Source organism: Pollicipes pollicipes, unplaced genomic scaffold (assembly GCF_011947565.3).
Source record: "Pollicipes pollicipes isolate AB1234 unplaced genomic scaffold, Ppol_2.1 Scaffold_2555;HRSCAF=2994_pilon_pilon_pilon, whole genome shotgun sequence".
NCBI classification, from domain to species: domain Eukaryota; kingdom Metazoa; phylum Arthropoda; class Thecostraca; order Pollicipedomorpha; family Pollicipedidae; genus Pollicipes; species Pollicipes pollicipes.
The window spans coordinates 6,159,106-6,183,200 of record NW_023596136.1 but is presented as its reverse complement, the minus strand read 5'-3'; the positions used below and the strand labels follow the sequence as shown (position 1 = coordinate 6,183,200).

The 24,095-nt window shown below is 50.4% G+C and overlaps 1 protein-coding gene across 1 annotated transcript in view; it reads right to left on the bottom strand.

Annotated features, from left to right (window-relative positions):
* Positions 1–24,095, bottom strand: part of LOC119110402 (hemicentin-1) — a gene marked incomplete at its 3' end in the record, with an annotated part of 48,488 nt that overhangs the window by 9,441 nt on the left and 14,952 nt on the right. Inside the window, 4 exon segments of the mRNA XM_037234219.1 lie at positions 5,290–5,502; positions 6,088–6,201; positions 13,486–13,685; positions 14,330–14,459. Of these exon segments, the coding sequence (XP_037090114.1) occupies positions 5,290–5,502; positions 6,088–6,201; positions 13,486–13,685; positions 14,330–14,459 (657 nt within the window).

Here is a 24,095-nt window from a genome sequence, read left to right as displayed (position 1 = left end):
GGCGCCGGCCAGTCGGCGGCCCAGGGGGACGACTGTCAGAGCCGACGCTGAGCTGATCCCCCTGATCAGCAGCCGAAACGGCACGTCCCGGCCCCCTCCTCCGCCCCCGCCCACGCTGCGGGGCGGGGGCGGGGGCGGGGGCGGGCCCACTCGCCTCGCGAGCCGCCTGGCCGCCGGGCCATTAAAGGAGGCGCCGGCGGCGGCCGGGCGGCGCGACGCTCCGCCTGCGGCGAGAGCGGCGCCCCCGCACCTCCCCCGGCTGGGACCGCCGGGCGCGCCTGTCAGCGCGTCCCGCCCCGGGGAGTGCGGTGTGGGCGCGCTGCTCGGACGGCGGCGTATTATGTGCGGGCTCAGCGCCGGCGGGAAGCCTTTGTCACACGCTTGCACACGCGCACAGTTTATGCGAGCGGTGGGAAATCTCTGAATAATTGGACACCTACAGCGGAAATGTCGACAGCCGCAGCTGACAGCGTTGATGAGTATGGGATAACGTCACTTCTCTGCGATACACGGGCGGTGTATGACATTTGTGTGCACTTGTCCGCGATGTGAGCCCAGCTCCGCGACTATTCTGAGCATGCCATTGTTTAAGGTTTTATCGATAGAATCGTTCCAAAACGCAGAAAAGCTCAAGCCATAGCACTGGGGCCATCAACTATTCTTGTTGGGTCGATGCCTTTTGCCCGCTAAGGATGCCGAGTTTGCAACCAGAGACACGTTGAGTTTCATTTAAAATCGACAACGCTGCTGACATCCGGCTTTTCCTTCCAAAGTTTCATTACACAGTGCACACTGTGCATTCAAGAGCACGCGCAATCAAAACATCGAGATGCCGATTACGCCAGCGTTGATGGAAGAACTGAGAGATTTGCCAATAGTCGTCATGTGCCTTTCATCCACAACCAGCCAGTTTTCTGGCTTTCAACAGAAGCAGGCTCACAACTTGAATAAATGGTTGCTGATAAGACACGTGTTGGCCTCGTATTTCTAGTGAATGGCTGACAAACGTTAGAGGCTGGAATGTATCAAGCTATTTATTCCCCACTCAAATTAAGTCATCTGACGTCGATCATGCGAAGCCCTTTGCAAATCCAGATGTTCTGGTAATTTGATCTGAAGTGATGGGGATCCCGGTGCAGCTTCCAATAACTGTCAAGTTAAACAGGTTTTCTGAAGCACGCAGTCGGTAGCAACATCTTTGTGCAACACCTCGTGCTTCATTCTGTTTGTATGATAGCGAAGGCCGCCTGAGATCTGTGGCAGCTGCAGGGCTTCACTCTGTGCGTACCATCAACAGGAAAGGTGGTACGCCCCCTCTGGAGGCTGACATAAACCTAGCAGCGACGAGAAGCCGGGGTAAGTTATCACTGCACCAACATAGCAGCGTGGTCAGTTGGTTAATGAAGACCTGCTCTCCACCGGCCTGCCCTCTTGTTCACTCGGCCCAGGTCATTCGGGTCCTTCTGAGACTAACCAAGACCTCGATGCCCCTTGCCGCCCTTCAGATCAGTTGATAAGACGCACATGATGAGCTTTGTGACGAAGAAAAATGAAACATCATGGAGCCAGGTCGCTGAACGATAAGGTGTCGGTAGACGCCAGTCGTTTGTATTTCATTCGCTCCAGCGTCCATGTTGAATTGGTGAAAATGTTTACTATGAACCGCAATACCTGACCGTACAGATAAATATGTCTGGATGTCGCCCTTCTTACACATCGTCCAACGTTGTACGTCAAAGTGTACTTTTACGACACGGGCTCTCACCGGCGACCAGAGAACCCTGATCCGACGTGCCCTCACTGGACGAAGTCCCGGCTTCGCCACTTTGAGAACATAACTAAGCAAACTGCTTCTGAGTCACCCAAAGCATAAAATACTAAAAAATGCGTGGTGTTTGGGCTTCGTCTGGGAACATAATTCGTACATCGTATTATTTACGTACTCCGACAGTGGGCAGTCACATTGTGCGGCCACATTGCAGGCAGATAATCCTCTTGCCCTTATAGACAACGCAGACGTGGACCTCACCGCAGGGAATTGATTCCTGGACCTTTGATCATTAAGACCCATGTTCTACCATGGAGCTAATGAAGAACCCACGCATGGGCAGTTTCCTATTTGAGCAGGGAGAGGTTCAGCGAAGCCCGCATAATGCAGACGCGTTGCATATAGATGCTGTGATGCTGTCGCTCATCTGATTCACGCTGAAGACATAATCTAATGTCAAGGAACCCAGCCGCACACTTTGTGCCGGCAGCACAGTGCTGCATCGAACTAGCAGCAAGTATGATGCGACTGATATTTATTAGCTCAGCGGCGGTGCGTCGGACATGTTGGCCAAAAGTTCACGATTTAGCTCTCTGGCATGCGATCTTCATTTTCAGCGCCCGTCAAATGAGCTTTATTAGCTATCTGCGATGCGCATACACAATGCGACCCCGCACGGCCTGAGCGCTCTGGCAACACAGGGTGCATATGACCGTTTTAATTAAAGAGCCTTACAAATAACACGGTCAAAGTTGTCTAATTAAATTTCAAGTCTGCCGCAAAAACGGCCAAAGTTGCGAACAGCACCTTCACTCCAGGTAAATGGACATCCGGCTGCTGCCGTGTGCGCGCTGGCCGACATCGCACCGAAGAACGTATACCTGGAAGGCCGAACCACCTTGCTGCAATGTCCTGCGCACAGACTTCGACACTGCTGACGATATGGAACTCGCAGCATGCAGCTAAGCCTAAGCCTACGGGGCGCATTTACATGGATTGTATGCCTCCATGCATGCTTAAAATCCCCATACAGGCGATTTGGTCAATAACAGTTCACGGACCAGATGCTTGAAATCCCCATACAGGCGATTTGGTCAATAACAGTTCATGGGCCAGATACTATTGCCGCGAAGGGATAAAACGTAAGTTAACCTTGTTCCACAAAAAAATCGACGTTTCAATTCCGAGGAGCAATGGGGCTGACAGAAGAATATGGCAAGAGCTGCTAGACAAAATGAAAACATAAGCTATTCTGGATTAATTCGAGAAAGCTGGCTTTGCCGCCTGAATCGGACACTTGTAATGCTACGACGCGTCGAAAGTTCGTGTGATGCGAGCCGGCCGCGAGGCCTCCTTTTTATTGTCATTTGAGAAACGTTCAGCAGGTTTTTATACTACTGATCGCCATTTAGGAACAGCAATGAAGCAAGCCTTTTAATGGCTCGAGACTTTCGTCGATTGCTTGCATACATCAACCGAAAAAACTCTAAAATCCCCGCTTATCACGAATTCGAGAGTCTAACACCAAAACACTATGTCAGGATAACGTCAGCGGATGTAACTTCGATGTGCTCGCTGTCGATAGGTCCCATACCCCCAAATTGGCACGCACAGCACAACTGTGGCCCACACGGTGCTGCTCTCCCATCATACATTGGTCCATGTGCATGCCAGAGCAGCGGCGTTTGGCTATGTGCCGGTGTGACACTCGATGCAGGGTTCCTTGCCGGCGATCGCGAGATGGGTGAGACCCGAGGGTTCACCGCTGGGATGCGTCTATGTCACCTGGTGGGATGACGGCTAGAGTTCTAGAGCAGACCAGCAACATTGTTTGAGATGTAGAAAGGAAAGAAGTAGACTTGGGAGATAAACGTAGCAGCTTCGCAGTCTTATCCTTTTTATCGTCAATCTTCCTTGGGGTGAAATTAAACTGGTCGCATTACGTAACACAACTGCATCGCAAGCTTAGATGGAAGATGGAACTCATTTGAGATTTACGTGAAGTGAAATTTTCCACCAGTTTGCCAGTGTCTTGACGATTTCTCTTCATCCTAGAGTCAAATTTGCAACATTTGATGTGAACAAATGAAAGTTAGTGTCATGGCTCAAACCTAGTATCAAAATTATGAACGTGGTTCTGAGATTATTTTGTTTTATCCACTGCTTAACGTCTCTCTTGATTAGTCATGGATTACTCTCTGTCGTAAAGAAATTACTTGAATCGCTCGGCAACCAAGTCCTAATGACAAGTTATTCTTTAGTAGTCTAAAAACACCAGCAGTTGTTCTCTATTCTGTTAATTACAGCAGAGTTTGCACAAGGACTAAATTCTGTGTCGTGAACTGTTGTACTCATTTCTCTTACTTCAAAGTGTTAATTTGCTTTGAAAGTCCGATGTGGGTCAATTCCCACGCGTGTTGAAAGGTGTTGAAAACCATGAGACGTTTAAGCCAAGGTCCCAAAGAGCCCACCCGACGGTAATTGCTAAAATGTTGTCATATACCTTACATTACCACAGTACCTGCGCTTTTGTACGTTCAATCTTATCACGATCGTTACTGGAAGCTTGGCGGATTATCGGACCCACAGACAGCATGGTATAATTGTTCTTTAGCAATCCTACATGAAATGAATAACAACGGCCAAAACAAAAGAGCCTCGATTCGAAAATGTTCATCTTAGCCAATCGTGTGTTATGGACCTTTGCCAGTCGCCACTCAGCGGTGTCCTGAGCCCTCCTCTCCTTAAGGGCAACAACCACGCAAAACGTCGGAACCTGTGCCACGCAAACCCAACTTTAGACCAATTCCACGCACAATCATGGCTTGCGTTCATCCAGACCACTGCATTATGCATGTAGCTCCATGTGATCGACTTCATGTCCAATGCAAATGAGACCAGCCAGCGCAAAATCGTCCGATGGCACGCGATGCACCAGCGAGTGCCCAGCTACGGGGTGCGGTACAGCACGGCCTGGGGCAAGGTGAGGAACAGGTGCGCTGTCAGAGGCAAGCGCACACGCACTGGCAGATACAAGGACAGCTGCAGCGGCGGGCACAATTACACACGAAATGACGGGCATCGGGACAGAGACAGAGGCGGGGCGTGCGTACTTCAGAGACACACGCTGATCCAGCAGCAGACCCAATATCAGGCATGGCAACAGGCACAGCGACGAACGCCGGGAGAGAATCAGGAGCAGACGCAGAAGCAAGGACAGATGTCAGACGCAGGACAGCCATCAGACGTTAGACGTCAGCCACAGGACATCCATCAGACGTTGGGCGTCAGATGTTAGGCATCAGATGCAGGACAGCCGTGGGGCGTCAGACATAGGACAGACATCAGACGTCAGAGGTCAGTCGTATGACAGACATCAGACGTCAGACGTCAGTCGTATGACAGACATCAGACGTTATGCATCAGACGCGGGACAGGCGTGGGACGTCAGGCGCAGGACAGGCATCAGACGTCCGTTGCCAGACGCAGGCCACCGCTCTCTGCAGCGCTGCGCTACTCACAGAAGACGTCGAGTGTGACGGTGGTGCTGACGGGTCCGGTGACGTTGTTGTTGGCCGCCTGGCAGGTGACGTTCGCCCGGAGGTCGGCGCGCCGCAGTGGCGGCAGCTCGAGCTCGCTTCTGACCGAGTCGTCCTGCATCAGCTGCGGCTGCGAGTGACGTACTACACCCGAGCCGTTCTGCACCAGCCAGGTGACGCGCGGTGGTGGATACCCTGCCGCCGGCCAGGCGTCGTTATGGTGACACTCTCAGTCCAGCTTGGTGAACTTGTTACGCGCTGGTTCATTCACGCAATCACTTATTTGCCACCCATCTGTTAATTTGTTCATTCATTTGGTCAATAATGCTTTGCGTGCTTTTCGTTTATTCGCGCACGCCTCCTACGTGCATATCAATTTGTGATTTTCTGGAGTTTTCATACAGACGGACAGACCCGTCCCTACATTCGCGTCTCTGTCGCTGTTGCGTCTCTATTTCTGGCTCTGTCTGTTTTTGTCTTTGTCTTTGTCTCTATCTCTGACATTATCTTTGTCTCTGCCTGAATGCTGTCTCTCTCTCTTCCTCTCTCTCCCTCCCCGACCTAACATGAAAATGATGCCCGAACAACACGCAAATATGTCATGGTTTGCCTTTATGGTACTAGAGCACTTGAAAAGTATTATGCTGAATGCCATACAGCCCATTTTATCACCTAGATATTTCACTTGAAGCTCTGAGAAATCTTCATCATGGATTCGCCGAGTGGGTGTAATGTAGACAAAGTACACCATTCCGACAAGTGCGAGGAAGACCGACCCACCATGTCTGACTTGGCACGTCAGCCTTATTCGCTCTCCTTCGCTGCGAGAGAGCAGGCTCTGGTTGGCGATGACGTTGCCCTGGTCATCTTGAATCACAGGCGGCTGCGGCGGCACTGAAACAGGGCGCTAAATCACTCGCAAACCGTGACAAATGGTTCTGGCGTCAGCTCCAAGTAGCCATCACGAAGCCGGAAAGATTAAGCTCAAACTAAAAAGACCCCAGACGGATGTATTTCACCTGGAAGCCTTGGTGACGTTAACTGTCCTCCAAGAGAATGAAACCCACCCAGTGCCCGTTACGTGGGTGGTGAGATGCAATGTTACTGATACGTCAACGGCTTGGCGGGAGATGAACGTGACCTGGATTGATGATCGCACCGCCACCATTGTGTGAGGACCAGCGCAGTGATGTGACACCCGCTTGTCACATCTCATGCTGCACATTGTGCTCTGCTTGATTGTGAGGCGGCCCTTGGTGCAGATGCGCTTGTAGCACGATGACATGACATAACACTGGGATCGCGTTTTGCACGAAGCTTGGGGCGATGTGACACACATTTTAGTTGGCAATGGTGGCACATGGAGATATCCCATATGTCATGCAAGTGAAGAGCTTCGCCAGGCACCACTGTGATATGGTGTTTGGGGATAGTCGCCGGGTGCTTACCGCTACAGTCGTGACGTCAGGTCGCGGGGAGGGGCACCTGGATGGAATACGAACCAATCCCAGCCAAACGAGGGACCTTGGAGGCCAATCAGCCTTTCCGAAACAACGTCCGGACACCAAAGGTAAGCTGCCGGTGTCATGCTTGGCTGTGTTGACAACGATCTGCATCTGTTATAAGGGGTTCAGCCCCCCCTTGACCTCCGTTCCGAGGCCATGTTGGTCAAATCTGACGTCTGACGTCATTTGACGACCCACGTGTTTGGCAGAATGTCCAGACCATCTAAGCATTGTTCCACGCATATTTTCGCATTCTATTGACCTGTGTATCATCATCTGGCAGCGGTCCACTTAATGATATAAATTTCCTCCCTCGATGGTGGGCTATGTCCTATTTTCCGGTCGTATTCTATCACAAGGCAGCAATTGCTGCAATTCTATGAAACGCTCGCTTTATTATACACCTGGCTAGTGAGGACTTGTTCTCACGTCCTTCACGTTTTGACCATTTGTTCTCACGCCCTTTGCGTTCTCTAAAAAGGTTATTTATTTTCCTACGCTTCTGGCGCCATTGCGAAGCTGTAGAAGTCTTATGTCAAATACACTCGTGCAGGAAGAAATGTTGTGTTGCATGGACGCAGGCCCCGTATGTGAGGGAATCGATTTTTTTTTGCGTTGCGCCCGGCCGCACTGGGAGGGTTATTAACGTTACGCAAGGTGCATTGTGGTATTGTGCATAATTTCTGCTCCGATCATGGGGGGATTTGAACATTGCTGGACAGCAGTTAGCAATGGCATGCCGAGCACCTCACAGGGAAATAGATGAACTAGGAGATGCAGCACCGCAATTATGACATTCTCATCATCATGAGTCCGTTCATCTTCCCATCTCTCGGATGGATTGCTTGAGTCGTGCTCATTAGAACCGTTTTTACATTGTTCTGATTTTCTCCTGTCATTTTTTTTTTTGTCTGCTGTATAATTCATCGCTCGGAAGTACTCACTTGTGTGCTGCTACGTACCGTCTCCCACACCACTATGATGGTCTCTGTGTCAAAATGTGCCGACTACCGAAGCAATAATGCCTGGTGAGTACTTTTTAGTTGTGTAGGTGCTTTTTTTAGGTGAGTACAGTTTCTTAAACCGTCACAATGCAAACGGTACATAGAAAGTAAAAATGCGTAGGTACGTGTACTTCCGGATTGGTATCAGCTCTTTAATGAATTACGTTAAACATATTGTAACTCTTGTGGGCAAAAAGTAGGTCTTGGGTAATTGGTGTCGGGCATTACCCGATTTCTTCCTATGTGGTAAAGCGTTCCAAAACACCTCACTACAAACATTTCAATAACCCAGTTCTACAATCCTTGTTTCATTACCTGTGACATTTCTGTTATGGGTCTTGTGTCTCAGCTATGGTGCTGAGACCCGCAGCCAGCCACTGTGGTGCGCCGGCTCGGCTCACGTCCCGGACAGTTACAGTGTGTCGTACTTGACAAAGTTCTCCGCGCTGGGCCAACCCAGTTTCCTCAACAGATCCCATGCATCCTCGTATATTTTTCCACCGAAAAAACCTTCGCTGAGTAGTGGGCGTTTTTATGTGAGACAGGTTCTTTCTCTCGTACATTTACCATACACTGGAATACAAAGGCCGATCAGGATGTGGTTTATAGAGAGAGAGAGAGAAGAGAGAGAGAGAGAGAGAGAGAGAGAGAGAGAGAGAGAGAGAGAGAGAGAGAGAGAGAGAGAGAGAGAGAGAGAGAGAGAGAGAGGGAGAGAGAGAGAGAGAGAGAGAGAGAGAGAAGAGAGAGGGAGATATATATATATATATATATATGTATATACTTAAGTTTAGATATATATATGCATATATATATATATATATATATATATATATATATATATATAATAGAGGGGAATAGGATTATGAATCATATCTATGAACACGTTGGTGTAGTGTAAGCTGAAGTCGCTAAATTGGAGTGTCAAGAGTGCTCAGAAAAATACTTAACCGTTATGATCTGCTCGGACCTATCGTATGCAAATATCATGTAGTCTGATACAGCTTGGCAATCGTCATCCAGCATCGTCTTTTGCGTCACGTTACTGGCTTCGTTAATGAGGTAACGAGGTGTGGCCTATGAACACTTGGTCCTCACCTTTACCCTTACCCTTATGACCTTTAGGTCATGTGCATCGTTGGCTTCGTTTGGCTCCTCAAAGGCTCGCTGCACTGGTATTCAATGGCACTAATCCGACGCAGCTTTACGCTGGCTTTTCGATGCGTTTTTTCTTCCAGTCATTAGTTTGCTTATTTTCTTGATGGCACGAGACATTTGAACCCACTCATCCAGCCAGGGCGAGGAGAAAGCCTGTTCCGCGAGGATCAAATGTGTCTCTCGGCGCCTAAGGCAACATTCTAAAAGCAGCTGTGCTGTGGGTGTCATTTTGTATTGTTTCGAGGACCTGAGTCTCCCCATTACTGCACACATCAACGTAAGACCGGTGCCGATGTGTGGCATGAATGGCCTCAAAAGTTCAACATGATTGCTGGAGCCCACAATTATTCAAGAGAGTTGCCCCTCGGGTTCCGCGCAGATTCTGAATTAGGTAGTTCGCTCCAAGTTGCTTGCAATCAGTGAAAATGTTTGTTTCTTGTCGATTGCCACGATAATCATGCATTTACACAGTCCATCAGTCATCAAGGGAACTCAATCACACCTGCCAATGTCGCTGTTACCTCGTCATTCCAGCGAGCACAGCCGGCGACACGTCATAGCAAATCACCTAGCTTTACACGTATATTTGAAAGAGCAGGTGACGGATGTAAAACAGCCACTCGGCGCTGAAACGGAGGCTACCAAGCCTTGAACTCTGTCGTACCAGGGTGACGGATGTAAGCAGGCAGCCCCGTCGGCAGCTGAAACAGGAGCTACCGGTTGACTCTGTCGACAGGTGATGGATGTAAAAACAGCCCACTCGGCGCTGAAAACGGAAAGGGGCTGACGCGTTGACTCTGTCGGACAGATGACGTGATGTACACCTGCCACTCGGCGCCTGAAACGGAGCCTACCCGTTGACGTCTGTCGGACAGATGACGGATGTAAACCAGCCCCTCGGCGCTGAAACGGAGCTAACCGGTTGACTCCTGTCGGACAGATGACGGATGTAAAACAAGCCCACCTCGGCGCTGAAACGGAGCTACCGGTTGACTCGGTCCGGACAGAGACGGATGTAAAAAACAGTCACTCGGCGGCGGCGCTGAGTCGGAGCGACCGGTTGACTCTGTCCGGACATATGAACGGATGTAAAACAGCCACTCGGCGCTGAGTTCGGAGCTCACCGGTTGACTCTGTCGTAACAGATGACGGATGTGAAAACAGCCCACGCGCGGCTGAAACGGAGCTACCCGGTTGACTCTGTCGGAACAGGTGGGGCGGATGTAAAAGCAGCCCCTTGGCGCTGAGTCGGAGCTATCGGTTGACTCTGTCGGACAGGTGGCGGATGTAAAACAGCCACTCAGCGCTGAGTCGAAGCAACCGGTGACTGCGTTGCAGGAATATATGACATCCCGCGCATCAAGCATTCATGAAATTGGGCCGGCGCGTCTTTTAGATTCTGCTCAGCGCAATAAAATGGGAATGAGTGGCTTGTATCGGACCACGAAACACGACACTTCATGAGTGCGGTCCTCCGTTTACTCCTCATGGCACTGCCCAACAATGCAGGCCAGATGACAACAGAGCCTTTCTAGCATCTTATCACCCGATTTTTGCACCAACTTCTGCCAAGCTCATTTCTGGGACGAATGAGAGCTTAGTTTTTGCTCTGTGCTCAGAAGGAAACTTGCTTCAAAATCACGGCGGGAGAATTAGTATTTAAAGCGCATTCATTCTTTGCGCTACAGCCCAGAAGGCATTGGAGTGGAGGTTTGAGAGACATCAAAGGAGCAAAAAGGCCTGCCAACGCTCACGCTTATGGAAATATGCGCTGCATATCAAATAAACGGTCCGCAGAGTTTACTGACAAGTTTGAATGCTGCTGAGCGCTATCACTTCTGTTCGCTCCTGATGCATGTCCAAAAGCTCACACAAATGCCAGTGCTGGCACAATTCGGTGGTCAACGAGGTGAACGGGTGACCGGCTTCTCGAGGCGACAGTCACTCACAGTGTAAGGCTGGAGCACACTACACCACACCACCAACGCGCCTGACATCGTGCAGACAGCGTAAGGCTGGAGCACACTTCACCACACCACCAACGCGCCTGACATCGTGCAGACAGTGTAAGGCTGGAGCACACCACACCACACCACCAACGCGCCTGACATCGCGCAGAGTTGGACACCAGCTCTGCCACGCCCGTCCCCTCCCCTAGCGGGTAAGCGTAATAAGGCCCTCTCGCCAGTCAATGTCGCCACCACCACCGGTCTGAAATAATCACTACCGGTCGGCTGCCTTCAATAATAGCTACGGCAATTACGTGGCTGGTCGACATTCGCGCGAGTACCGGAGTAATAGCGACCGAGCCGAATGCAAACGATGGACGGATATTGGACGGCGTTCAGCTTTGGCTCTGCATATTTATGTTAAATGTCTTGAGGTCTGCCCTCAGCTGCTCTCTATTGAACGTCTACGGCCGGCGCGGGCTATTGCAATGGTAACGACTGCAGGAGCGCATACACCGCAAAATACTTAAGATGATTATCGTAGCGTTAAATGACGCCGCTGACGGCTTCATCCAACAGTGCTGAGTACTGGGACAGCGCGTCAGCAGGGCGGAAACTTGTGACATGCTTACGTGTGACCCATTGTGAAGGTTGACACCAAGGCATTCTCGGAATTAAGTGCTACCTCTCCGTTTGTACTAACAAACGATGCATCAAGACAAGCACGGGAATTAGAGGGAAAGACATGTCGCTAAGCCACACACGCCGTACCAAGATTCTGATAATCTAGCATTGACCTTCTGAACGTTGGCTGCAAAAATATTATCAAATATAAGGTCTATCGGCCCTAAACTTGGAAGGACTTTCACTGGCCCTGCATTCAAACTGTTCCAACGGAATTAAGGGATGCTAGTCTCCGTAACGTGGTGGTGGCTTAGAGCACTGGACTTCAGACCTCATTTTCAACAAACATTTTCGAACATTTTCGGGGTCAGGGCCGTCCTTTGTTAGTACGACGACTCATCACATGGAGGAAAAATTACACATGGGGTTCTCATTTGATCAAGTTTGGTTACGATCTGCAGTTCGCATCATCCCTTCTCCACGAAAACACAAATCGGTATCTTCCATTTCCAGGTAGCAAAATATGCAGCACGAGCCGGGAACTAACTTATTTGATCATGTTGACACAACCCTGATATGGTTAGCCATCTCAGCTTGTTTATGGATCTAGCTTTATGTCAATTTTCTCAAAGTGCCAGCAGGTTCCTGAGGTTGTGAATGCGTTAGTTTATAGAAGTCGCTAGCGTGTCATTTCATAGTGCGTCGCGGTGTGATTCGCATAGTGTGCACGGTCGTGGTTGGTCGTAATCAAATAATGATTCTTGAGCGTTTTCATATTTGGCGTGCTCTTACATGACACGACATGACGTCACCTCATATTAGCTTTGACTTATCAAAAGCTTGAGAAAACTTGCGTGATGCAGGCAAATTGTAGCTAGCTGTATTTTGGTGGATGCTGCAAGACTTTTGGACCAAAACTTACATCTTTGGTGCAAACGCACGTTTACACGCGTAACAAGCCAGGTGCTTTTCGCAGCACGTGACGCCAAAGGCCACGTGTATGTTGTCACTGGGGCTTTACGACGCACAACGATGATGTTACATGGCGTTGCCTGTCCCCCACTCCAGTAGGAATGGCGGGCAACGCGGGAAATTGAGCTGCGTTACTCTGGCTTACCAGACAGCAGTTGTTTGTCAGGGGAACTACCGAACTATCGGCGACATGAGATCAAATACGCCACTTGTATGAGCTCAGCTACGCTGCTCCAGAACGCCACCTGCTGAATACTGGTGAATAAACGTTGCGGATAGCCTTAGAAGAGGCATACATCGTCCAAATGATATTGCACCTTGGACACTGGGCACGAGCATAAAAAACGTGCGCTTCGCAAGGGGAGCTGCCTTAGAACCACGCTGCCCAACCCACACCATCTGCTGAAAGCAGCCGCTGCTCATTGATGACCCAGCCGCCGGCCTGACCTCGATCTGGCCGCGAATAAGCCGACCCCGTGACCCGAGCACAAAGCCACCATGGGCACTGGCCCTCGCTGGCACGACCAGGTCACGGCCTGCGTTCCCACGGCGTCGGCGCCGTCCCCGGCCGGCACGCGCCGCCGGCGGCGACGGCTGCGACGCCTGGGCTGCGCACCGTTGCCGCCGCCGCCGCCCGGCTGAGGTCATTTGTCTGACGACCCGAGGGGTGACGTTGGGCGGATGGTGCGCGCCGTCAGCCCGCCACCGCACGAACAGACGCCTGGCTAAGCACGCTCCAGTCCTCGGCGTGGGCCTCTCGCCGCTGGGCTGCGGTGCCGCTCGTGCGTCCGGGCAGTTACCAGCTTATCACACAAATCAAGCTCGGTTTGATGACATCCCAGTGGCGGCTGACCCAAATCTTCACTAGTGAGCATCGCCATGCGACGCCTTCACGCCACTAGCGGCGTGGCCGCCTTCCTCCCTCCCCCCCCCCCCCTGCGCGGAGCGCCGCCCACAGAGCAAACGTACCTATGACCTGCAGCAGGACGTCGCCGGTGACGGTGGGCACCCTGCTGAAGTCGACGCGGCAGCGGTAGCGGCCCTGGTCGGCCGGGCCCGCGCCCTGCAGCACCAGGTGGCCCTCGGTGGGCCGGAAGGAGGCCCGCGAGTGACCGAGCAGCGCCGCGTCGGCCCAGTGCTGGGCCTTGCGACCGCGCCGGTTGTCAAAGCTGTAACGGTGCGCCGGTCAGCCCCCCGGGAGTGGCGCGGCGGCGCGAGCGAGAGGGAGAGAGAGACTGGCGAGGGGAGGGATGGACGGACAAAGGGAAGGGTGGGGGGCAAGCGAGAAGGGAGGATGAGGTAGAGGAAGGGAATGAGGGGTAGGAAAGGAGGGTGAGAGTTTGAGAAGGCGAGAAGGGGAATGAGAGAAAGAGAGAGGGAGAGAGAGAGGGAAAGAGGGAGAGAAGGAGAGGGAGAGAGGGGGACAGAGGGAGGGAGAGGTAGAGGGGGAGAGCGAGAGAGAGAGGGAGAGAGAAAATGGAAAATGATCGTGCAGCTGAAGCACAAATTGAAGCAGGCAATGCCAAATCTGTTGTCTTTTTATCGGGCCGGGTGGCAAAGGCTCATCACGCGCAACAATATCGGACTACCGAATCGACAAGCTATGAGGACGATATGACGTTGACCAGAGATCGCATTGTCTGTATTCATTTAGCCAATCGCCAGGCGTGATTTAGGCGCTGTGCAGTATCCTGCGACGATAACTGCCGTTCGGCCACCCCGTGACGTGGCGACTGGACGAAGGTGGTGCAAGGACGCGACTTGACATGACCATGACCTCTAACGGCGAGCGGGGACTGAGGCCAACTCTTACCTGTATATTGGGTTCTCCATGTCGTCTCGGAACCATATGACCAGGGAGATGGAGGACCGTTGCTCAAAGTCGAGCTGCGGACAGGGAAGCCGGGCCTCGCGTCCCGCAACCACCGTCACCTCCCTCGGACCTGCCAAGCAGAAGGTAACAGTCTGATCTACCACCGTCATCTGCTCCCGATCAGTCGAGCAGAGGGCTACAGTCTGATCTACCGCCGCCATCTGCCCCTGATCAGCCAAGCGGAGGGTAACAGTCTGATCTGCCGCTGTCATCTGCCCCCGATCAGCCAAGCAGAGGGTTACAGTCTGATCTACCGCTGCCATCTGCCCCCGATCAGCCAAGCAGAAGGTAACAGTCTGATCTGCCGCCGTCATCTGCCCCTGATCAGCCGAGCAGAGGGCTACAGTCTGATCTACCGCCGTCATCTGCCCCTGATCAGCCGAGCAGAGGGCTACAGTCTGATCTACCGCCGTCATCTGCCCCTGATCAGCCGAGCAGAGGGCTACAGTCTGATCTACCGCCGTCATCTGCCCCCGATCAGCCCAGCGCAGGGTTATAATCTGATCTACAGTCGTCATCCGCCCCCGATCAGCCGAGCAGAGGGCTACAGTCTGATCTGCCGTCGTCGTGTGCCCAGACCAGCCGAGCAGAATGTCACATTTCGAGCCCCAATTGTCACCTCCCTAGGACCTGCCGAACAAACATAATGCACCGAACCGGAACTGCCGCATAAACAAGATCCTCCTGCAGGGAGAAAGACAGCAAACACTGCTTTACTGATGCATATAAATGTATTGATATCAAACGTATCTGCAGCCGATTTCACCTTTCACGTCATGTCCGGTTCCATTGGACTGATGATTGACCCTGGCAGCTTGAAAACCAATATCACGGTGACCCAGCCCGGAAAGGTCAGCACTGTCTTTGCATAGTGAATGTAATGGCTTCAGCCCCGGCCCTCAAATGAATGAAGCGGCGGGGTCGCAAGCGGCAAGCAGGAGCTGCGCTTGAGCACTGCCGCGGCCTGATAGCCGATGAAAGCGTTTTCCAATACGAATGGTGCGTTCACGACGGTGACATGGGCCCTTGGCCGTGGGAACGATTGCTGAGCTCCCCTGCGCCAGTCAGGCAGCCCTCGCGCCCAGGAAACACACGGATGGCAAGCAGCGGCCGAGTTATGGCAAGCGAGGTGACATTCCGAGCGTGCCGTGCGCCATGCATCAACGTTTGGAAAACGGTCCAGTCGAGTGGCCGGCCTCGCCCGGCAACAAAGCAGGCACAACCTTCCGACTGTAGACATCCAACACATTCAAAACTAAATGCTGCACGGATTTACCCCCCCTCACTGGGGAATAAGGGTAGCGGATTATACAAAACGTAACTATTATCTGGCGAGTCATTTCATGAAGGGATTTGTGCAGTCATTCTACACTACCAAACAATGTCTTGCAACTGCAAAAAAACACCACTTTGCTCCTTACTTAGTTGCATACCAGCCTTTGTGAATGACAGTAATGCGGTTACGTTCTCTTCTGCAGCGTTCCCAACCATACCTCCTTTCGAGGACAAACCGCATGTCCCAACATAACCAAATTCGATACGACCTGGCCCGATCCAGATCTCTAAGCCCGGAAACGCCGCCAGCAGCTCCACACATGTGAAGGCGGAGCGGAACTCAGAGCGGCCATCAGAGAGCGGGCCGGTCGTCGCCGCGGGCCGCCGGCGGAGCGGCTCGCTCTCGGGTGGGGCGCCAGGTGCCCGGTAACCGCTCTTCGATCCGGCTGTCACAGGCAGACGCGGACCGGCGGCCGGCCCTCAGCGCTCGGAGCCGGGGCCGGCGGTGCTCCTCCAGCCGTCGCTAATGGTACCGCTGGAGACGCAAAGGGATCAGAAGCCCCACGCCCTGACGTCATCACGACGCGGCGCGCAGTGATCCATGACCTCGCCGACCTCGCTGACCTCGCTGACCGTGACCCTCGCTGTGTGATCGGACGGCTCGCCCCGGCGGTCACCCTCTCACCAGGAACACGGACCCAGGCCGTCGTCCCGCCTCTGCGAACGCCTGTCCATGCCACGCCGTGCCGTCAGAAACGCTGCCACGGGCCACCACGTCGCCCTCAGCCTCTCGATTTGGTGCGGCGCCAAGCTGTCAGACGCACTACGTGCAGCAGTGTCAATGTGTGGCTTCCACGCGATCACCCGCCTCCTCACAGACGCTAGTAAGCGCCAACGTGTGCCAAGGCTATGGACTTAACGACGTGCTGAAAATAGAACCATTGCAAAGTGCTCGAAAAACATCGAGGCACTCGTACTGCGTTGTGAGGAGGAAAAGGGAGGGGTCCACCCTTGATGAATTGTGCTGGCGCGCGCAAGTTGGTTCGCCAAACGAAGATGACGACATTTTCCACGAGCATGCCAATTAGGGCTATTTGAAAACCTCCCGTCTCCAGTCCGCCAGAAATAAGGATGTGCTGAAGTAAGAGATGTGCACAAAACGTGCTGTCTGCTTTTACTATGGCGGTGCAAAATGAACACCCGTATATGCTGCCCTTCGTTTACAAAGTAATTATGATTTCAGTGCACGTGCTTATCGTTTTCCGCGATTTTTCATCGACTGCATGCAAAAAGAAAAAAGGAATAAACCTTCGTAAGTGAAGTTATCTTTGACCATAACATATTAAGCGGACACTTACTCACAGCAAGACAAGTGCAGTGCATGTTTTGTGCGTCTGGACAGCAATGCATGTTTTCTTCAAGTGTCTGAGACCAAGCGCCTAGAGAGATAAGCCAGCTATTATGGGGTGACCTCTTTTGCCTGAGCCAACAAAGGAGCCGTGCACCTCGGTGCTATTCCCGCAGATTACTACTGCCGCAATATCTTGCCCGACGTGACTCAGGAGAATGCATCTCGTTCGCCCGAGGTTGTCTGATGATCGACATACCTGCGTCCCTCAGACTGGTTCGATGAGCACATCAGTCTGATGTGTCTCAACCAACTCTCTGATCGGTAATCTGACCCACCCATACCAGCTCTGGTATAGCAATTGCGCTGCAGCAGCTCTGGTGTCGAGTGGTAGTCCAAACCACACGCAACAATACAGGGATTGGTAGCCAGGTCGACTTAGGCCAACACTGAACTTGCAGCCTAAGCTTCTCACAATATGGGCAACGGGTCACTGCCGGCGTCGTCCTACGTCGTCTGTGAGCTGCCTATGTCACCTCCTGCCTATAAACTAATAAATTTATCATGGATGCATCATCTAGGTGTCAGCATCCGTATCGTCCGCAAATAACCTATTGCTGGGAATCCGTACGCAACTGTTAGAAACACAAACACAAAATAATTGTAACGGATGCAAACAACACAGGTAACGAAGATCCGTTGCGTTACCGGCATGAAAATGTTATCAACAACAGAGACACCTGATCGAAGAAAACCCGATTAAAGTCTTTTAGCACGCTATTGTTTTTTTTTTTAGAGTGACAGTCTTTTAGTCAGCAATGACCATTTGCGAGATTTGGGATTAAAGAGAAGCGTGTGGAGGTCGGGTGATGCTACGTCCGAAAAGGACTGGCATTGCTACCGAGTGTTACCCTCAAGCAGGGCCTTGGTTGACGGCCTCAGCATGCTCTCAGTGAGACAGAGTGCTGCGAAGTCTTGGGATCAGGAAGCGTCCGAGCAGAACAGGGCGACTGAGCGTATTTTTGTGCAGTAAACATGATTGAGCTATCTAGATTTTTGTGGCCACAAGCGATTGGTCGGAATTTCTTAGATCTGGCATTATGGACGTAAGTTGTAAAAACATGTGATAAAATCAACATTTCGCGGTGTCTGCCTTGGTGCCGATTATCCTATCTACTATCGTAATAATTTCTCCCGTTGCGTCCGGTATCGTTTCAACAGTGTGTGTAGGAGCCATCTGGGGTGCAGTGATAAGTGCCTAGCCAGCTTACCAAAGGACGGCGCGCAAGCCCAACCTGTCCAGCCAGTGAATGCCTAAACTTCGCCTAGTTTGTATTTAAAGCGGATTTTCGCAAGTTTGTGAAGCACAATCCAAGGGATTTATGTAGCTTTAGCTGAGAAGAGGAAGGATAACTTCCGGAAGCGTGTATTAACCACTTCAGAAACTTTCAAACCGCCTGAGAAATAGATACGAACAGAAGGGAAGGGAATCTGTCCTAAGTCGTCAGTACTTACGCCAAAGTGTTTTTTGCCCCGGGGCGTCCTTTTGTTTGCTGGCCTCTTGTACTGCTTTACCTTCGCCAGCTTTGGTGCCTTCGCCACTTTTTGTGTGGGAATTCGTCTACCCTGACTATTTCACAAGTTGCTTGGTTGAGTAAAGATTAAAAACATAGCGGTAGCTGTGGTGCTAGCAAGAGTTCTTGGGCTTCCGGTTTTAGGCGTCATTAGTCGGGATTTTTACGCCGAAAATGATCGTCTTCCAGCATATCAGCTGGTTGTGCTGGTCAAGAGGCTTTATGGGGTAAGCATTAGTTTTATTGATAACTCATCGTTACGAAGCTGTTTTCAAGGTCAAAGGTGGTCACTCCTCGTGACCATAAACATGGCTTCGAAACGTTGAGCTTTCGCAGCACAATCAGTGCTTACCTGATGAAGTTACATCACCAACAGCTATGGTACATCGGAGCACGATTATTTTCAACGTTAGAGCTGACTTCAATCTCACATCGACGTGGCTACGCTACTTTGTAGCTGTGAGTGAGACCTACACTTTTAAAAAGTTGTATGCCTTTCTTCCGGCCTGCACGTGAGATGGTTAGACGGCCATAAATATCCTGCGTAGCTTTTCATCTGACGCCAGCGTAGAAGGGATTGAAGTAAAACAATGCCAACATTCACTCCCGAAGCATAATGTACAGTGCCTATATACCTACGGCGATGTCAATGATGCACTGCCATTTCTAGACAAGCCTTACTTGGACCTGATTTGCCGTTCGCTCCACCCTGAATGACACGTCCTCACTGACATCTGTCATCATCTGTCTGCGTGATGTAGTGGTTTCGCGGGATGATTTAACGTAAGCTGTCTGACTTTGTCTGCTTTGACCTCACCACTGACCACAAATGATCATTGCAAACACTTCAGATATCGCCCTGCACGTTATCCAACCACATCACACCAATGGCCAATTGAAATGATCCGGCTCGTACGCGATGTCGAGCATGAGTCGCAGGGTATAGGTTCCTGCTTAAATTTTTCGATCGTCTGCGAGAGCATAGTCATATCTTGGTTTCCTGACATAATAGAAACTAGTGTAGCATTTTGGTCCATCAAACCAATGTAATATTCCGACGCGACTAATATAAATTGTGTCAATAGTCAATAGTTGACAGTCATAATATAATAATAATAATAATAGTAAGTGTCAGTTAATAGTTAGTAATAATAAAATGTGTCAATCAATAAAAGTGTCAATAGTTAACAGCCTTGAAACTGACGAGTTTCAACAGCAACATTCTGCACTGGTCTGGATGTAAATCCAGGTCATGATTTTTCCATCATCTTTGTTACAAGGTGTGGAATAAAATGCAGATCATAGTGTCCGTTCCAGGTGTGTGAGAGTCGAGCTACGTTTGTCCCTGAGCCAGGCGACGCTTTCGTCAGTCTTCATGGCACTGTTAAGAGGCAGGCGAAAACAAATCCTCCTTTAAGCAACACTCTCCAGCGATTTCGTGTCAGCAATATCAAATCTCGGGGCCCGCGAAGTGGTAGTTAATGACATCCTGGGAATGAATCATCTGGCCTTCTCGGAAAATGTTCGCTCGTGCGGCAAGCAAACCACTACTGAATCGTCAGAAGGTTTTAGTATTTGGAAAAATGGCGCTGTACGGACACGGTTAACGTTGGCCGCTAACCACGCCCCTTTAACGTCGTTAACCACCGTTTGCAAAGCAAGGGGTAGTATGCGTATACGGAAGCATCCTGGTATGCGGGAGTATCCTTCCAAGGTAGAATCCTAGTTTACGGGAAACTTCTCCTTAGTGCATGTCTTTCGGTATTCGGCGGTATCATCAAGTCGATTACTGCAAATCGAAAGAAACACGAGCACACAAAATGTGAGAGCAACTGAAAAGTATTATCGGTCGACGGGCCAAAATCGGCAGAAGTTTACTACATAATTTAGTCGCGTGTCCTCCATGTTGCGTTGATAATCAGAAGCCAAAATTAATGTCTCCGTCTTATTGTCTGTTTAGCATGGGTATATCTTGCCAAACCTACAAGACATTCCACTATATCTTACATATCCTGGCCTAACGGCTGGCACTGAAAGTTGCGTACTGAACAATCGCTAGTCCAGCCATCGGCAGAACATATTACTAGGTATGTAATTACTCATCTACAGCCATGGTAGTGACAGGCATGCTTTCCGTTTCCCCTTCATTGCGTATGTAATTCGCCTTGAGCTATATCTCTATCGATTGCAAGCTAATGTAAAGCCTTTTCCCCGCGTATTGGACAGATAACTTTTGCCACCAAAATATTGTATCGTAATACGTCATTTTTGCACCCCACACACTTGATCTGACCCGATGCATATGACTTCATTGACGTAATTCTCAGTACCTGCTGATGTCTGGCGACGGCGAAAACTTTTCATGTAATAATATTCAGCTACAACCAAGCGAAAATAATGTTGGATCACAGCTGACCTCAAATTTGTTATCGGTAAAATGTGGTTTTAGTTAGGAGCAATGCCTTTTAAGCATAATACTTCGTCTTTATGATGATAAAAACGGGCAAAGCCATTGGAACTAGAAAGAGGCCAATACTACCTTTTCACCTTAAATGTTTAATGTTAGCTTAACCTAAACAAACCGTGTTAAGCCAGAAAATATTCATCGTACAAAAATTATATTCTCATATTCTGTCTACCACCCTTAGAGTAACCTGTATTGGCCCAAAACGCAAAAACTGCTTGGAAGAGCGACATCTGGTTGGTTAGTCATATTTCCCATATAACGAGGGAGTATTCTGGGCAATCATACCCATCAATCACGTTGTACGGTGGATCACCAATAAATATTAACTTAGTCCCTGCGTACTTGACTAACAAGCAGCGGCACGTCCTCAATCACATGGATATGAAAGGTCATGCTTCCGAGTGCGGAAAATCGTTAACCAACATCACGGGAGTAGCTTTGAGGGGATAAGTTTGGTAAGACAAAAATATGGTGTGTTATAGAGTACACATAATTTCATATGATAGCGTAATCAAGCACAATATGGGAACATGGAGCAACGCCGTGAACTGCACTTCTATATCATTTAAGATGAGTTTGTTTTCGAGTGGATGAGTTTAGATTACATGACGGGCTGCAGCTAAAATTAAGGGCGTGTCATATAGGGCTGTCCGAATTATCCATACAGCGCCACTGACACGGCGAAAACACCATCGGGTCAGGTCACATAGCACCAGGTACCATCACTGGGCTAGGTCAAATAAGGCCATGTACTACCACCTCTCTAGATTGGATAACACCACGCACCACCATTGGGTTTGGTCACATAGCACCACGCACCACCATCGGGCTAGGTCACATAACACCACGCACCACCATTGGGTTTGGTCACATAACGCCACGCACCACCATCGGGCCAGGTCACATAACATCACGCACCACCATTGGGCTTGGTCACATGGCACCACGCACCACCATCGGGCTAGGTCACATAACATCACGCACCACTACCGGGCTTGTCGCATAGCACCATGCACCGCCATCGGTCTCAGCCACTCTGAGCCCCATGCAGCCTCATGGTTCGGTCTGTGCCTCCACACTGTCAGACCTTGACTGCAAGCAGGCATGCAGGATGACAAGCAGTGTAGCTTTAGTTCTTTGTGGGCTTTTTTTGGCACCTCCCTGCATATAGTTGTCTCCAAAATAATGCAAAGTGGTAATGCCTGCACGCCTTTATAAAGCTGGTGTGGTTGTAATGGTTCTGAAAAACAATGAAGCGTTACAAATAATATTTGCATCATTGTGTGAACTACACTAAACATGTCAGGTCTTTCGGCATAAAGCAATTTTCAGAAACATGCATTTGACACCGAGTTGTATGGTAGACTTTAATGCTATATTCATCAACATAATCGAAGTATTTTGCTTGAAATACGTAATTGTATACATCTAGCGCTCACTACTTTGGGAAATGTTTATATCTGATGCGACAGTGATAAAGGTGCTATTTGATGATTATATTGATAAGCGAAAAACGTGGTTCTTATATCGCAACACAATGCTTTAGCATGGAGATTTTCCGTGTCACCAGTTACAATGCATCGCGGCGGCTCTGCACGTTTTCATCATAAAACAAAATCTGCAGAATGTATGTACACAGGTGTCGACCAAAATTCAATAGGGTGGACCCAGAACGCAAATATAAAAGGCACATAGCGAAATGAAAAATTTAAGAACATCAACGATGTGCGTTGTGCTTTTTTGTCTTTCTGTACGCAATGCTCAAATTAATGTTACCGGTCAGCGTTGTCCCGCATTCCTCATTCGGGCGATGTCCGCACCTTTACCGAGCTAGTCACTGCCGGACCGTGCTAGTCACGTGTATGGAAACCTGGAAGCATCTGTCCACTATCAAGTACTGTCAAGCTGTGAGGTCTCACTATATCGCGGTTTGACGAGTGCGATGCGTTAACCTCCACCAAGGTCGCCGGCCTCGGCACCTTTGGCATCGTTAGGGGCGATCAACTCTGTCTGTCCTTGTCCTTGCACTGTCCTTGCACTGACAAAATGCTGGGACCAAAGTTCAAAAATAGGACAAATCAAAGCGCGACTCATTCGCATCCCAGGAAAAGTGCGAGATCACCTGGCATTTTAGGAGTTGCCCATGTGGGCAGACTCACGACACTTTTTCCCTGCCGCCAGCGGACTCTGTATCGGCCCATGATACCCTGGAGAAGGGCTTGAGTTTGATCTAATCTGAACTTTTCCACGCATTAAGAGGGCGAACGCCGTCATGTTTCTCAGCTTTGGACGAAAGTTCTCTTGCACGATGTGAAAAGTGGGAGATGGGAGAGAGGAGGGCACAGAGAAGAGAGCGAGAGAGAGAGAGAGAGAGAGAGAGAGAGAGAGAGAGAGAGGAGAGGGAGAAGAGAGAAGAGAGAGAGAGAGGAGAGAGAGAGAGGAGAGAGAGAGAAGAGGAGAGCAGAGAGAGAGAAGAGAGAGAGAGGAGAGAGAGAGAGAGAGAGAGAGATGGCGAGAGAGAGAGAGAGAGGAGAGAGAGAGGGAGAGAGAGAGACGAGAGAGAGAGAGAGAGAGATGAGAGAGAGGAGAGAGGAGATAGGAGAGAGAGAGAGAGAGAGAGAGAGAGAGAGAGAGCCTTTAAGCCCGGTACTCAGTAAATGATTATTGGAAAATTCCATCTGGCATAGATCTGCTCCACAGCGGCAAGCGCAAAATAAGTGACATCCGTACGGTCCTGAGGATCTGCTAAAATCGCCTCAGGGCCGTCCCTGCCTATGTCAGTGGCCAGTTGATGATGGGACGGTACGACGTTTCCAAGGAAACGTGATTCAGTTAGTTGTGTCAACTCCAGTCATCCACCCGCTGGGCGCTCCAAAGATCAACCCGCAAACAGCTGTGTATCGCGTGCCATTTCCACTGTTGTGCTGGCATCTACGCGCGTAAGTACCACCAGACTCTGGCCGCGCTGCTGGCGGCTCCTCTCCAGATCGCCTGGTGCGCGCCGCCGTGCGCAAGCCTAGCCAAGAGGTGGTGCGATTTTAT